At 57.0% G+C, this 14,841-nt stretch overlaps 2 protein-coding genes across 2 annotated transcripts in view; one reads left to right on the top strand and one right to left on the bottom strand.

Moving 5' to 3' along the window:
* Positions 1-6,952, top strand: part of Srebf2 (sterol regulatory element binding transcription factor 2) — a 69,051-nt gene extending 62,099 nt beyond the window's left edge. Inside the window, exons 16-19 of the mRNA XM_013024882.1 lie at positions 1,659-1,827; positions 3,512-3,697; positions 5,838-5,949; positions 6,235-6,952. Of these exons, the coding sequence (XP_012880336.1) occupies positions 1,659-1,827; positions 3,512-3,697; positions 5,838-5,949; positions 6,235-6,455 (688 nt within the window). The 3' untranslated portion in view covers positions 6,456-6,952. The remainder of the gene's footprint in view (positions 1-1,658; positions 1,828-3,511; positions 3,698-5,837; positions 5,950-6,234) is intronic.
* A 3,098-nt stretch (positions 6,953-10,050) lies between these two features.
* Shisa8 (shisa family member 8) overlaps positions 10,051-14,841 on the bottom strand; it is a 23,795-nt gene continuing 19,004 nt past the window's right edge. Inside the window, exons 4-6 of the mRNA XM_013024774.1 lie at positions 11,561-11,725; positions 10,830-10,976; positions 10,051-10,586 (exon numbers count right to left, since the gene is read on the bottom strand). Coding sequence (XP_012880228.1) covers positions 10,228-10,586; positions 10,830-10,976; positions 11,561-11,725 — 671 coding nt within the window. The 3' untranslated portion in view covers positions 10,051-10,227. The remainder of the gene's footprint in view (positions 10,587-10,829; positions 10,977-11,560; positions 11,726-14,841) is intronic.

Below are 14,841 nucleotides of genomic sequence, written 5' to 3'. Positions count from 1 at the left end.
CGCTGTAGCTCAAGTGGTAGAGCACTCGCCTTGAGCTGAAGAACTGAAGGACAGCGCCCAGGCCCAGAGTTCAAGCCCCATGACCGACAAAAAAAAAAAAAAAAGAGTCTCATGGAGGCTGGGAAAGTGGCTCAGTGGTAGAGTGCTTGCCTAACAAGCATGAAGCCCTGGGTTCGATTCTTCAGTACCACATAAACAGAAAAAGCCAGAAGTAGCACTCTGGTTCAAGTGGTAGAACACTAGCCTTGAGCAAAAAGAAGCTCAGAGACAATGTCCAGGCCCTTAGTTCAAGCTCAGGACTGGCATAAAAAAAGTGTCATGGAATTTCCTGTCCAGGCTGGCTTTAAAGCATGATCTCAGATCTCAGCCTCCTGAGTAGCTGGGATTACAGGCATGAGCCACTGGTGCCCTGCCCCTCAAAGGTTTTATGAGGGTCAGTTTGGGTTCAGTTTCAGAGGTTCCAGTCCATGGCCACTTAGCTTTGTGGCTTGGAAACCCTAGTAAGGCAGGACATCGTGGTGGGAACTTGGTGGTGGGACAGAGCTGCTCTCTCTATGGTAGCCAGGAAGCAGAGAAAGACAGGCAAGAAGGGGCCAGACTCAAGATTTACCATGGATCTACCTCCTCCAAGCCATACCTTCTAGGGCCTGTCACCTCCCAGTAATGCCAGATTGTGACTATTGGTGCATTAACCCATTGAGTATGTTGAGCTGTCATGATACAATACTTCCCCAAAGCACCATCTCCGAACATGGCCATGGGGACCAAGCCCTCAACACTCGAGCCCTCAGAGACATTTTCTGCCCAAACCACACAGTGGCCAATGCCTTCATCACTATAGATAGTGTGGGGTTCTGGCCAGTTTTTTGTTTTTTGGTTTTTTATTGTTGTTGTTGTTTTGTCAGTCATGGGGCTTGAACTCTGGGCTTGGGTACTGTCCCTGTGCTCTTCAGCTCAAGGCGAGTGCTCTACCGCTTGAGCTACAGCACCACTTCTGGTTTCCTAGTGGTTTATTGGAGATAAGAGTCTCATGGACTTTTCTGCCTGGACTGGCTTTACACCGTGATCCTCAGATCTCAGCCTCCTGAGTAGCCTAGCTAGATTACAGGCCACCAATGCCTGGTCTGTAGCCACTTTTATACAGAGGAGAAAAAATACAAATTGTTTGAAATCTCATCTCACATAGCTTCTTTTTTTTTTTGGTCACTGTGGGGCTTGAACTTTGGGCTTGGGCTCTGTCCCTGAGCTCTTCAGCTCAAGGCAAGTACTCTACCACTTGAGACACACTGCCCCTTCCGGTTTTCTGGTGGTTAATTGGAGATAAGAGTCTGGTGGATTTTCTTGCCCAGGCTGGCTTTGAACCATGATCCTCAGATCTCAGCCTCCTAAGGAGGATTAGGATTACAAGCGTGAGCCACCAGCGCCCAGCGCCCACAGCTTCTTAGTGACAGTCCTGATGGCCACACTAGAGCAAGCCAGCTCAGAACCTGTGCTGCGGAGCTGGAGCTGGCTGGCATAAACCATGATCACAGCTGATAGGACCATGTGCCGTGGGTGGCGATCACCATCTCAGCTCCTCACCTGTTAGCCAGATACCAGTCCGCCTCGAACCTCTCTGCCGTGCTCTGAGCTGCCTTTTGCCTCTGTCGCTGCTGCAGGAGCCCCCTGGTGAAGGCCATCTTCCATACCTGCAGAGCCATGCACGCCTCCGTGTCTGGGAAAGCGGATGGGCAGCAGAATTCCTTCTGTCATTGTGAAAGGGCCAGCGGCCACCTGTGGAACAGCCTCAACGTCAGCGGGGCCACCGCTGACCCTACCCTCAACCATGTGAGTGAGGGCCTCGCTGGCCCCCCCAGAGGCGCTCAGCTCTAGTCCGTAAGAACTCACTCAACTCTAGCTTACGCACTGTGTGCCATCTTAGAGAAAGCACACTGGCAGCCCCGTCTCCAAAATGTGGTTTGTTGGCAGAGACATCCTTTTTGGTCTGGGAACAAGTCCCTGAACCTCTTCTGCACTCCCCGAACCGCAGATCCGGCCGTCCAGTGGCTGTAAATTCCTAGGCAAACTGCACAGCCAGAGCGGTTTCTCCGCGGCTGGGAGTTTGCACAGCCCTGGAACCCCACAAGCTCCTGGCCTCAGGCCCATGCACTCTGAGCCATTGATGGCCCTGGCACCTCCGTGGGCAGCCCACACATTCCTGGCGGGCAGCTGTGGTGCATTGTAGTTGCATTGCATGTTCTGGCAGTACCTATGCAATGTTTCCACAGTGCATCCCAGAGGCCTGCCCTGCCCTCGAGATACCTCCAGGCATGCGCTGACCAAGGCCCCGTCACTCGGAGAGAGAAGCCTTACTAGAGGGCACCACTGGAGGTGCAGCTTCTCTGGGAGAAAGGGGAGCTAGAGTACAGCCCTGCTCCCCTGGGAACACGTGGTGTCTTAACTCGAGACCGAGCGGCAAGGAGCGTCCTGGACAGTCACACTCCTGGCTGCTCATTGGGGTCTAATCCCAAATGTCCTGGCTGGCACTTCAAAGTAAAGGTTGTCAGTGGGCTTGGGTACCAGGGTGAAGCCAGGACAGTTTGTTGGCCCTGTGGGGACAGGCATGGCATAGAGGAGCCTGAGACCAAAGGCAGGATAGTGAGCTGCTGCTGGGCTTCACCTACTCCTTGGATATGATGTGTGTTCGCGAGAGACCCCATCTCAGGAGCAGAAAAAGGTGAATGCCACCACTGGGGTTGGAGCTGAGAGGGAAGAATGAGCCTAGAAAAAGAGCCTGGTAGCCTGAGAGCAAAATCCATCCAGGCCTGCTGCTCACAGGCCCAGAGGAGCTCCGCTAGAACCCACGCCATACAAGTGTCAGCTCCTCATACAGAAAGGGCCTTCATCCACGTGCCCGTGATATGGTGCCTGTATCATGCTGTGGGGAGCCAGGCAGACATTGTGGATGGCCTGCCGGACGTATGGAGGCCAGTGCTGTCTCACACAATGCCCACAACAGCCCTGTGTGCCATTCCTACTTTGCAGTGAGGAAACCAAGGCTTAGAGAAATTGGGTCATGTGCTAGGGTCATGTAGCTAGTAAGTGGGAAATACGGGGGCCCAGATCCAACCCCAGCCTTGAGCCACCACAAAGTTGTTCTTCCTTCATGCACACCTGTCTCCCCTTCCCTTTCCTCCTACCATCCTCTACTTCCAGCAGACCTTTGATTATTCTGGAGAAGGATGCCCTTTGGCACCTTTGGACACCCGTCTCCAGGCCAGCCATGGGGGACCACCTGGGCCCTCAGATCTGACTGCTGTATTCCCCACCTACGCTGCTTCCCTCTCCTTTCTCACCTGCAGAATGGGGTGATCACCCCCTCCTGGGTCACAGAAGGGACCACTATTCAGGGTTACCAAGCTATGGCTGCTGCACCTACCCCGGAGTGGCCAAGGGAGGGCCTGGTAGATGCGAGATTCCTGCCTTAAGCCCAGCCAGTCACCCCTCTCTTCCGTCTTGGCCTGCCCCACAGGTGCTCCAGCTCCTCACCTGTGACCTACTACTGTCTCTGCGAACGACACTCTGGCAAAAGCAGACCGGTGCCAGCCAGGCCCTGGGAGAGACCTACCATGCTTCAGGCGCCGAGCTGGCTGGCTTCCAGCGAGACCTCGGCAGCCTACGCAGGCTGGCGCACAGCTTCCGCCCAGCGTACCGCAAGGTGAGACTGAGCAGGATGATAGATAGACAGATTGGGTCTGTGGGGTCTGAGCCCCAGAACCCAGCACGGGTATATGTGGGGGTACACTGCGGGGCTGGCCCTCTGAGCCCGTCCGGCACCTGCTCAGCCAACAGAAGGGTGGATACCGGGAGTCCCTTTGCTCAGCACACTTGAGTACCTGCCATGTTCTGGGCCTGAAAGGGACACTTTGAGCCACGCTACACCTTCAGACCCTGGAGGAGAGTGTTCAAGCTCTAGAGGGCAGGGAGGAAGTGGGCAGTGCCTAGTCCTGACCACCAGGGAGCTGCTCTGACTGTCAGAACTGGAAGAGTAAAGAATCTCCAGAGCCATATTAGAGAATTCCTTTGTCAACTCCTTTTCCCAGCCACTTAGGGGCTTCAGCTCTGTTGATTTCCTCGGCAAACATCCCTTTGGCACTGCTAGAGGATCTGAGATCAGTCTCTGAGGAGAGTTGTACAACGAGGTTTTCTGGACCGATATCATTTCCCTTTTGATTTTATTGCTAGGTTGATCGATTGCCCAGGCTGCCCTCCAATTCCTGGGCTAATGCAATCCTCCAGCCTCAGCCTCAATAGTTTGGACGACAGGCCTGCACTCCCGTGCTTGGCTTATGTTAAACATTTTTAAAGTGTGTTGTTGATTTCATTTGACACATAGTTGTATGTATTTGCAGGCTGTGATGAGACATTTCCATACGTGTATTTTATAGATAGTGTCATAATGGACATTGCCCTCATCTCAAACATTATCATTCCTTTGTGTTGAAATCAATATAATTTTACCTGAAATCCAACTGAATTACTTTGTAAATACCTGTGTGAGAAGATCCGTAAATGTCAGGGAGACAAGTGGCTATAACATGTGAGAATGGAGCTGCTGCTCTGGGGACGTGACCTCACTCTGGGGTGCAGGGGCACACCCACCGGGTCACACTGCTAGGGTGCCCGGACACACTCACCGGGTCACACTGCCAGGGTGCAGGGGCACACCCACCGGGTCACACTGCTAGGGTGCAGGGGCACACCCACCGGGTCACGCTGCCAGGGCAGGGGCACACTCACCGGGTCACGCTGCCAGGGCAGGGGCACACTCAGCGAGTCATGCCAGCCACTATGTGCAGTAGAGTAACACCACAGGAACAAAAACCATTAGAGAGCCAGCCCTAACTGGAAAATAAAAGCATGCTCACCTCTGCCTCATGGGACTCACTTGGTCTGCTCACAGCCGAGGCGCGCTATCCAAGACCTCTAAAAATACCTGCTCCATTCCCCTCTCTACTGCGCCCCCCACTGCCTTCTAGCAGCCCTGACGACCCTCCCTGAGGCTTAGATATAATGAAATTAAAGACTCTGAGAGTGTTGCTGGTGGCTCACGCCTGTAATCCTAGCTACTCAGGAGGCTGAGATCTGAGGATCACAGTTCAAAGCCAGCCCAGGCAGAAACATCTGTGAAAACTGGAAGTGGCACTGTAGCTCAAGTGGTAGAGCGCTAGCCTTGAGCTGAAGAGCTGAGGGACAGCGCCCAGGCCCAGAGTTCAACCCCACAACTGACAAAAAAAAAAAAACTTGGGGAGCTGTGTACACGCAGCTCCTGAGTGTAATCCTCCTACCTATTCAGCAAGTCAAGATCTGAGGATTTCCATTTGAAGCCAGCCAGGCAGGAAAGTCCATGAGACTGTTATCTCCAATAAGGAGCTCTAGCTTTGTGCAAAAAAAACTCAAGGATAACACCCAGCCCCTGAGTTCAAGCCCCAGGACTGGCACAAAACAAAAAACAAAATTAGACCTAGGCCTGGCTCTCAATTGTTTTCTGCGCTTGATTCCTTGGTGAAGAAACAGAAGGGAATGAGACAGTAAATTAGCAGCAGCGTTGCTGCCACCGCCGCCCCTTTTCCTTGTCCTACTTCCCCTGGACTCTGTTTCTGTCACAGTGGAGGAAAGAAGTACTTTGCCACATGCTTACCTCCCCATCTGTGCCTGCTGGCCCATGCGTGGTTTCAGGGTTGGCTTGAGGACAGGAAAAGGGGAGTCCTCACTGGGTGGGGGGGCATGGCTCAGGGCGGTACCACTGGAGAGATGAAGCAAGGACCTGGGGTCTGACGGTTTCCCTGCGCGCCCAGGTGTTCCTGCACGAAGCCACTGTGCGCCTGATGGCGGGAGCCAGCCCCACCCGCACCCACCAGCTGCTGGAGCACAGCCTGCGGCGGAGGACCACTCAAAACATGAAGCACGGTGAGTTCCGTGGGGAGCCCGGCCCAGCCCAGCATCTGACTCCCCCCCAAAAAAGCCATCATGAGCCATAACGGTGCCTTGGGAGTGAGATGGTGCTGTGGGCCACAGGGTGGGTGTAGGCTGAGCGGCTCCACCCGGGTGGGAGGTGCGCATGAGTGGGGCTTGGGTTCCAGTCTCAGTCCCCCATGCTGGGGTGTGGGGTAGGGGAAGCAGCTTCACAGGGGGGGGGAGGTGAGTAAATGGGGCTACACTGGGACCACAGCTGGGTGCATCTCATCCCCACAGGCGAGGTGGACGCCTGGCCTGGCCAGCGAGAGCGCGCCACCGCCATCCTGCTGGCCTGCCGCCATCTTCCCCTCTCCTTCCTGTCATCCCCGGGCCAGCGGGCGGTGCTGCTGGCCGAGGCTGCCCGCACCCTGGAGAAGGTGGGCGACCGGCGCTCCTCCAGCGACTGCCAGCAGATGATTGTCAAGCTGGGCGGTGGCACTGCCATCGCCGCCTCCTGACTGTGCAGCCTGGCCCACGTGCCCACCACCGTCTCCATCTTTGTCCTGGGGTCCTCCCTCTGTCTCTGAGCCTCTGTCTCCCGCTAGAGAGCCACGGGGTACGGACCAGCCTTGTCTTCTGGGCAGAACCCCTTCAAAGTCGCGTCAGTCGATGCCCATAGCCCTGGCGTGCCGGACAGGAATGGGGGGGTCGAGGGGCTCCTGCCTCTGGCCCTCCAGAGACTTCCTCGGCGTCTCCCCAGTCTGCTTTTTTACCACGTTTCTCTCTGGGGGGGACTAAGTCTCTGGGCACCGGAGAACACTTTGCCCTCAGGACTTGCCCGCATGCCCCTTCCTCTTTTTATACGAATGTTTTTATATACACGTGTGCTTGCGTCTGCCGTGATGCAGGGCAGAGCTGCTGTGGCATCTTTATTTCCCTCCTGGGTCTGCCACCTCCCTGTGCCTGACTAAGCCAGTTCATTGTTTTCTCATCATTCCCTGGATCAGCCAGGGAAGGGGAGAGGCAGCCCCCCCTCCCGGAGGTGGGTGGGAAGCAGGGGCAGGCCTAGGGGGGTTGAAATAATGTTGGCATTATTTTTTAATTTTTTTAAATAAATGGTATCTTATTTAATTGTCCTGTTTCTTCCCACTCCCCCCCACCCCGGGAGGGGGGCCTGGGCAGGATGAAGGCACCCGTTGGGCCTGGGGGCGAGTCTCCTGCTTGATTTCCAAGTGCCCTCCCACCCCACCCGAACTCCTACCTCCACAGTATATTTTTATCCCTAATCTTTGTCCTGTAAATAAGCCGGGTGGCAGAGACCAACGCCAAGACACCCTCACAAGCCCCTCTTTTCAGGGTGGACAGCGGGAGCCTCATTCCTTGCTGTGAGGGGGATCCCAGGAAGAAACATGGTCCGCCTTTTCTGGATCCCAGGGCTCAGAGTCCCCTAGGAGATGATTCCTCTCCAGGGCTTCCCAAAAGACTGAAAAGGCCCCTCCCCGTGTGCTCTGCCCCTTCAGGAGGTTGGGGCAGAGCAGAGGGTGGACAGGAAGCCTCAGCACAAGCAAGTGCACACAGCAGGCCCTCCTCGCGCTTGGACCCCACACACCTGCTTTCCATCTCCTGCCCTCCCCCACTGTCACTGTAATTTATGACCTCTGCCCACAGGGCCACCCAGCCTTTGTGTCGTGTGTGTCTGTGTGTGTGTATATACTGTGCCTTTTCTTCTTTAGGGGTTGGGGGTGGCCTTCCACTGAAAAGGGTGCCCCTATGGCTTCCTTGATGTTGAATCATTCACCGTGTCCTGGACGTAGGTTACTCAATAAACAGATTGCTTCCACCCAGCACAAAGCGTGTGAGGGTCTGTGGTGTGGCTGCTGTCGGGACTTCTCAGACCTTGGCTGACCGAGGGCAGCCGAGTAGCTTTAGTTTAATAGGTCTTTCACCTCAGCGAGCCTGGCCTCCCCCAGTGCCAGCACACACTCCGGGGACGCACAAGGGACCGCAATCAAAGAGCTGTCTGGTGCTTCTAGAGTCAAAAGGTCACTGTACATTGCAACATTCTAACTTGTTCCCTGGATGGAGCTGGCACGTTGGCTGACAGGGATTTGGGATGCTGTCTCTCGTTCCAGTGGGTGGACCACTTTTGTATGTGTGTATGTGTGCTGGTCCTGGGGCTTGAACTCTAGGCCTGTCCCTGAACTTGTGCTCAAGGCTAGCCCTGTACCACTTGAGCCACAGCTCCATTTTTTTTTTTTAAGTGGTTCATTGAGATAAGAGTTTCACAGACTTTGCTGCCTGGGCTGGCTTCAAAACTATAAATTCTCTGCCATCAGTCTCCTGAGTAGCTGGGATTACAGACATGAGCCACCAGCACCTGGCCTTAGGTAGATCACATCTTCCCTTTCCCTGCAGGCTAAAGCCCGGAGACAAAAGTGTAGCTCCCAGCTGGATTACCTTGGGTGGGGTCTTGCCAGGTGTACAAGATGGGGCTGCTAATCCTGCCTTCCATCAGTCCCATAGGCTTGTAGGATGATATGACATACTTGAGGACAGGTACCCTGTGATGCTGGTGAGAGGCCCCCGGAAAAGACCACACCAGGGTCTTGATGGGTATGGGTTAGGAAGGGTACATGGGCCTTGGGCATGCCATGTGGGAAAAAGCCTGATGTTGAATTGCACATCCATGCCTGAGACCCGTTCACCAGGACAGGCAGCAGCCCTGCGCACACCTTTTCCTGCGGGCAGTCTCTGCAGGCCACACTGTCCTGGGCACAGCAGCCCAAGTTGTTCCTTGGCTACTTCAGCGTTTTCATTAGTAGCCCCTACCCTTAGCCTAAGCCAGGCCCTAGGGGAGACCCAGGGCTCTTGGGACTAAGGATGAGCAGAGAGATGGTAGCCACCTCCTAGCCCAAGCAGGGCCCATCACCAGAGTGGGTGGCCTGTGTGCCCAGAAACTGGACTCTTTTTCGTACATCTCAGCAAGCACCATGACTCAGTACCTGCTCCCTTCCCACGGTTCCGAACAGCTGTGGGACAGCGCCAGGGCTCCTTCCCCAGCTTGAGATGGTGGTGGGAGAGCCCTCTTCCCATGAGCCGTGGAGGCTGTGGCTTTTGCAGGGCCATGGGCTCCGGGACTCAACAGCCAAGATGGACCTTCCAGCAGGAGATGGACTGAGACCGGGCTGGGTGAGTCAGGGCCTCAGGGCTGCCCATGCGCTGGGAGCGGGCTCTTCTTCCTGCCGACCCATCTCAGCTCCTGGTGCCACGATGCGGGAGGGTCCCATCTGCGAGTCAGCAACTTATTTGGGACCCAAAGGCACAGCCCTGTGATCTCTTGTGAGGACTAAATAAGACAGCAACAAGCGGTAATTACTGTTCAAAACAGTGTACCATGTGAGGAAAACACCCAACCAGGTGGCTCGATTGGCTGCAGCGCCGTCCCCTCCCCCTTCCTCTCCTCCTCTACACAAGCAGGCCAGTCAGTACCTGGAACAGAGGAACTTGGAAAGACATGCCGGCTGCTGGCAGTGTCCTGGGCCTCAGCCAGGTACCAGGAACCCTCCTGGCAGGCAGGGACAGGCAGTACTGGGCATGCGCAGTGTGAGTGCCCTAAGGAAGGGGTCTGCCTGGCTCCCCCAGCATCTCCATCATTCTTACCCAGGGCAGCACCTCTATCCTGAGTACCAGATGTCCACATGGCCCACACGCATTAGGGGGGTGGCTATGGGCCAATGTGGCCAAGCAGCCCGCAGGCCAGGGGCCGGCCCAGGGCCAGGCTGTCAGCGAGGCCCAGCCAGGCTCAGCCAACTCAAGCTGTAGAGTGCGCGGCCAGCTCACGCCTTGTCCGCGGACACAAACAGCACACGGAGCCCAACAGTCCTCTCTCCCCTGTGCCCATGCCTTAAGATGGCCGAGGCCTGGCTGCGCCCCTCCATGGCTTCCCCGGTGGGAGCATTAGGCCTGGCATTCAACCTTGGCCTCCCTCTCCAGCCACTTCTCCTTGGCACCGGCGGGTATGATCCTCTGCTCTTGCCCATGCTGTGCCCTCTGCCTGCACTGCCGTCTGTCTAGTCCGTGGCCGGTGCCGCCATCAATGCCTCGGGCAGGAGCCACAGTACAGGGTTTATTTACATGAGGAGCCCTATGGCTGCACCCTTCCGTTGGCCCCGAACCCCGCGGCTCCAAGGCCTCCGTCCGCCCGGGGCCCGGGCCGGTGCCCTGCCCGGCTGCGGCCGCGCTCAGGACCGACCGCCGTCCGGCCGGTCCTCGGTAGGAACCCGCCCTGCTTCACACGGTGACCTCGGTTTTGCTGTTGGTACTGAGGTGCCGCGGCCCGCGGCCCATGCTGCTGTAGAGGCCGGGGGGCTGCGCGCCGAAGGCCTCGGCGAGCTTCTCCACGCTGAACTGGCGGCGGGGCGCGTGGCCGAGGCGCCGGGGCGCCGGAGAGGCCGGGGCCAAGTGGCCGCGCGGGGCGGACCGGACGGGCCGACCGGCGGTCCAGGCGGCGTAGGGGCCCGCCGGGGCGGGGGGCGCGTAGCTCGGCGGGGCCCAGGGGCAGGCGTCCAGCAGGGCAGGCAAGTCCTCCGGGGCCCGCGGGGCCGGCTCGGGGGCGGGAAAGCGGGAGTAGTAGTCCTGCGGGGCGGCCTCTGCGGGGACAGGACCGCGTGGGACTGGTCAAGGTGCGGGGCGACCCGGGCTCCCGCCCGGGCCCAGGGTCCCCGCCAGAGCCGAAAGTCCATTGGCTGCGAGGTGGCGCCCTGGGCGCGGATTGGCTGAGCCGGAAGAGCGTGGGAACCGCGGGGCCCCGCCCCCAGACCCTCAGCTCGCGGACCCCGGAGCTCGGTCGCCCTAGCGTCGCCCTAGCGTGGGCGCCCGCGGCGGCCACTCACCTGCGGCCTTGAGCGCCGCGGCCTTGAGCGTGGCGAACTTGGCGTAGTTGGGCTGCAAGGTCAAGCTGCCACCGCCCTGCAGCCGAGGTCCGCGCGGGGGCCCCGGGGTGGCCGACCCGAGGGGGGCGTTGTTGAGGCGTTTCTTGTCTAGAGGGGCGAGCGGGGCGGGAAGGGGACGCAGGCTGACCCCGGACCCCACCTGCAGCCCCAGCTCCGCGGGGACTGGCGGGATGCTCTCTAGGTGAGGCTTGAGCAGATCCCGTCTCCCCGCACCATGCCCAGGACCTGGCTCAAAAGCCAGGAACAACGGCAGCCAGCCCTGAAGGTGCCACCCCAGTGTGTGGCTGGCCAGCGCGTCAGGCCTGCCTGCTTTAGGCCTGCGCCAGGCAGAGTCCCAGAACCTGCTCCCTGCAGGAACTGGGGGTGGTGGGGGGCGGGGGGACAAGCGTTGCTTCCCCAGCAAGGCCAAGAGGAAGCCAGGCTCCAGAGCACCACGCCAGAGCCTGACAAACACAGCACATCCTGGATCTAGTCTTAGGATCCTAGACCCTGAAACCCCTCTCTCCATCAGGGCGATGACCAGCTGGCCCCGCCCCCATGCACACACATTTCCCTAGGGAGGCACAGAGCCTCCACTCCCCAACCAAGCAAGCATGGGACTCTAACACCTCCTTCCCCGGCAGCCCATGCTCTGCTGGAGATGGCCCCATACCCGCCTCCAGCTGACTCACCTGTGCTGTTGTGGGGGGACCCCCGAGGGAGACCATCACCCATTTGGACCTGGACACAGCTGCCTAAGGGTGGGCCTAGTGGTGGAGGCAGTGTTTCCTGGGGGCCTGGCTGCTTCAGAAGTTCTGTCAGCGTCCTGTGTGGAAAGAGTGATGGAAGGCAGTGCCCTCAGCCTGCTGCTTCCCCATCATGCCTCAGTCTCACTGTCAAAAACCACAGACCCGGCCCTAGGGCAGGCCACCAGCCTGCCTGGAATCCTAGTTTCTCAGGAGGCTGAGATCTGCAGAGTGCGGTTCAAAGCCAGACTGAGCAGGGAGGTCTGTGAGGCTTTTATCTCCAATTAACCAGCAAAAATCGGTAAGTGGAAGGTAAGGGGCTGGGAGCACAGAAATGGAAGGACAAAGGGTGAACAAAGGCAGCAGAGGTACTCACTAGAGACAATGTTGAAAATGAACTGTACAACTTGTGGGTGGGAATGGGAGGGAAAAACTGGGAGAGAACTGGGAACAGGTGGCATTATGACATTGTCCAAAAAGAAATGTATTCTTTACCTGACTTATGTAACTCTTTACATCACCTTTATATAATAACAATTAAAAATAACAATTTTTTAAAAATTGCTGGTCCCAGGACTCCAACTCAAGGCCTGGGCACTGTCCCTGAGCCTCTCTATGCTAAAGGCTAGTGTCTACCACTTGAGCTACAGTGCCACTCCCAGCTTTTTCTGAGTACTTTATTGGCAATAAGAATCTCACAGACTTTTCTTCCTGGGCTGTCTTCTAACTTTGATCCTCAGATCTCAGCCTCCTGTAGCTAGGATTACAGGTGTGAGCCACCACCACTGGGCTTAAAAAATTTTTTATGCTGAAATGGAACTACAGATCAAGTGATAGAGCAGTAGTCCTGTGCAAAGCAGCTCAGGAATAGTGCTCAAGCGCTGAGTTCAAGCCCAGGACTAGCACCAAAATTAAAAAAAAAAGACAGCAGTAGTTATCAGGGGCACTGTGTGGCCGTAGCCATTTCTTTCAATCTCTCTGAGAGATCTCATGTGACACAACCCTGTCAACTTAAGATGGCGACCATCTTAAGTCTGCAAATTTAGTCACTGTGACCAGGGTCATCTAATTTTCCCAGGGCTCTTCTCTAAGACAAGCGCCCCCCTCCCAATACCTTGCTCCCCCAAGCTCCCTCTGCCTGCAGTGTCCTTTTCTTTAAACCCCATGGGAGCCCCTGGGGGACTTGTGACCTGCCCACCTGCAGCAGGGGCTTCTGCTGGGCCTGGCCCTCACTGCCAGCACAGGCAGGAAGACCAGAAAGGACGGAAGGAAGGAGAGAAGCCAGGAGCTGTTCCTGTGACAGCCCAGCACCAAAGGCTGCGTGACCTTGGGCAGCCACCTCCCTGGGTACCCAGCACACCCAGCCCCCAGCCAGCTGTGACAGTGTCTGACGAGCCTTCCCTACAGAACCCAGCCTTCAGCCCAGCTGCCTGCAGCACCCAGAACCCATGATTTTCTCCCATGTGGCCTGACCCTTCTTCTGGGGCTGGAATATGCATGATTCATGAAGAGGTGTCCTCAAGGACACCTGGGCTGGCCAAGGGTTAGAGTGGCAGGGTCTGGCTGATCTTCCGCTTCACCCTCTACTCAGGGGCTCACTCCTGCGGCGACATCTCACCCAGCTCTCCTCAGCTATGGAGATGGCCAGGCTTCCTGGGCCTTGCGGCAGCTTTCTCCACGAGCTGACTCCAGTCCCCTCCAAGCCCTCTGAGAATTCTTTCCTGGGTGAGATCTGGGCAGGAGTTTTGGACACCCCCCTCCTTAACCATGAACCCAAGACCTCCCCAAAGAGGACAGTCAGAATAGGTCTTATTGAAGCCAGACACTGGTAACACACCTGTAATCCTAGCTACTTAGGAGGCTGAAATCTGAGGACTGTGGTTAAAAGCTAGCCCGAGGAAGGAAAGTCCATGAGACTCTTATCTCTAATAAACTACCACAAAACCAGAAGTGGAGCTGTGGCTCAAAGTAGTAAAGTGCTAGCCCTGAGCAAAATTGCTTAGGGACGGTGCCCAGGCCCTGAGTTCACGTCCCTCTACTGACCAAAAAAAAAACAAAAACTATTATAGACTCATAGCCAGATGAACATGGCAGCTAGAATGCCCCACCACGCCCTTCCCCACAAAAGCTCAAGGCAGAGCTTCTGTCCCTGAAGCAGCAAGGACCCCAGCTAGACTTCATTTGCAGAGCTGAGTGATCTCTGTGTGTGTGTGTGTGTGTATACACATGTGCATGCGTGTTAATACTGAAGCTCAATCAACCACAGAACTCAAGACTGGCACATCACTTGCTCCACATCTCCACTTCCAGCTTTTCTTTGTTGGTTAGTTGGAGATAAGAGTCACTTACATTTGTTAGCTCAGTCTGGCTTTGAACCTTGATCCTCCTACCTCAGCCTCCTGAATAGCTGTGATTATAGGCATGAGCCCAGTGCCTAGCTGACTTCATGATCTTTAAAGCCCCCCACCCCTAGGGCCCAAGAGGAGAAATGCCCATTTAGTCCGCCACTGGCACTGCTAAATGCCAGCCTGTTGCATGTCCAGCCTGGGCGGGTGCAGCCTCAGGGCAGTTCCCATGCTCGAAGGAGCAGGGCTGTGGGTGGATACCCCTGGCAGGCCGTGGAGGGTGCTAGCGGGGTGAATGGGGGTGATGAACATTCCAGAATCAGGACACAGATCCACCAGCCGTGTTTCCACCCAGCTAGGGAAGGGAACTGGGGTCCTGTGGACCCCATGTCTCAGCAAGCTCAGAACCCAGCTAGCGCCGGAAGAGATGTTGGGAACACAGAGATGTGTTTCCTCCACACTCCGCTCCCCTTTCCCGCAGGGGAGGGACGCGCTGACCTTCACCTGGGGGCTCCTGCGTGGGCTTCTGAAACCCCAGGGAAGGAAGGTCAGGGCTGAGTCACAGCGGGGGAGGGAGAGGGTGGGAAGCGGCAGGAGAGAGGGAAAAGGAGAAGCAAGCTGGAGAAAGCCGAGAACCCCGCGTCTTCCCAGGCCGCAGGGCCCGGGCTCCCCCGCCCACGGGGTCCCGGCCTCCGTGGGCACCGACCCTGCGCCCTCCATAGAGGCTGGAGCCCGGGCGCGGGGGGGGGGCGGGGCGAGCACCCAGCACAGACCGGAAGGTCAAGGGGAGCCTGAGCGGTGTCAGGTGTCTCCCTCCGTGAAGTGGGGACAGAGGACGACTGACACCCTGCAGAAAGCAGCAGAAAGGCTTCCTGGAGGGCG

Source organism: Dipodomys ordii, unplaced genomic scaffold, assembly GCF_000151885.1.
Source record: "Dipodomys ordii isolate 6190 unplaced genomic scaffold, Dord_2.0 Scaffold79, whole genome shotgun sequence".
NCBI lineage: Eukaryota > Metazoa > Chordata > Mammalia > Rodentia > Heteromyidae > Dipodomys > Dipodomys ordii.
This window is presented reverse-complemented; position numbering and strand designations above follow the sequence as displayed.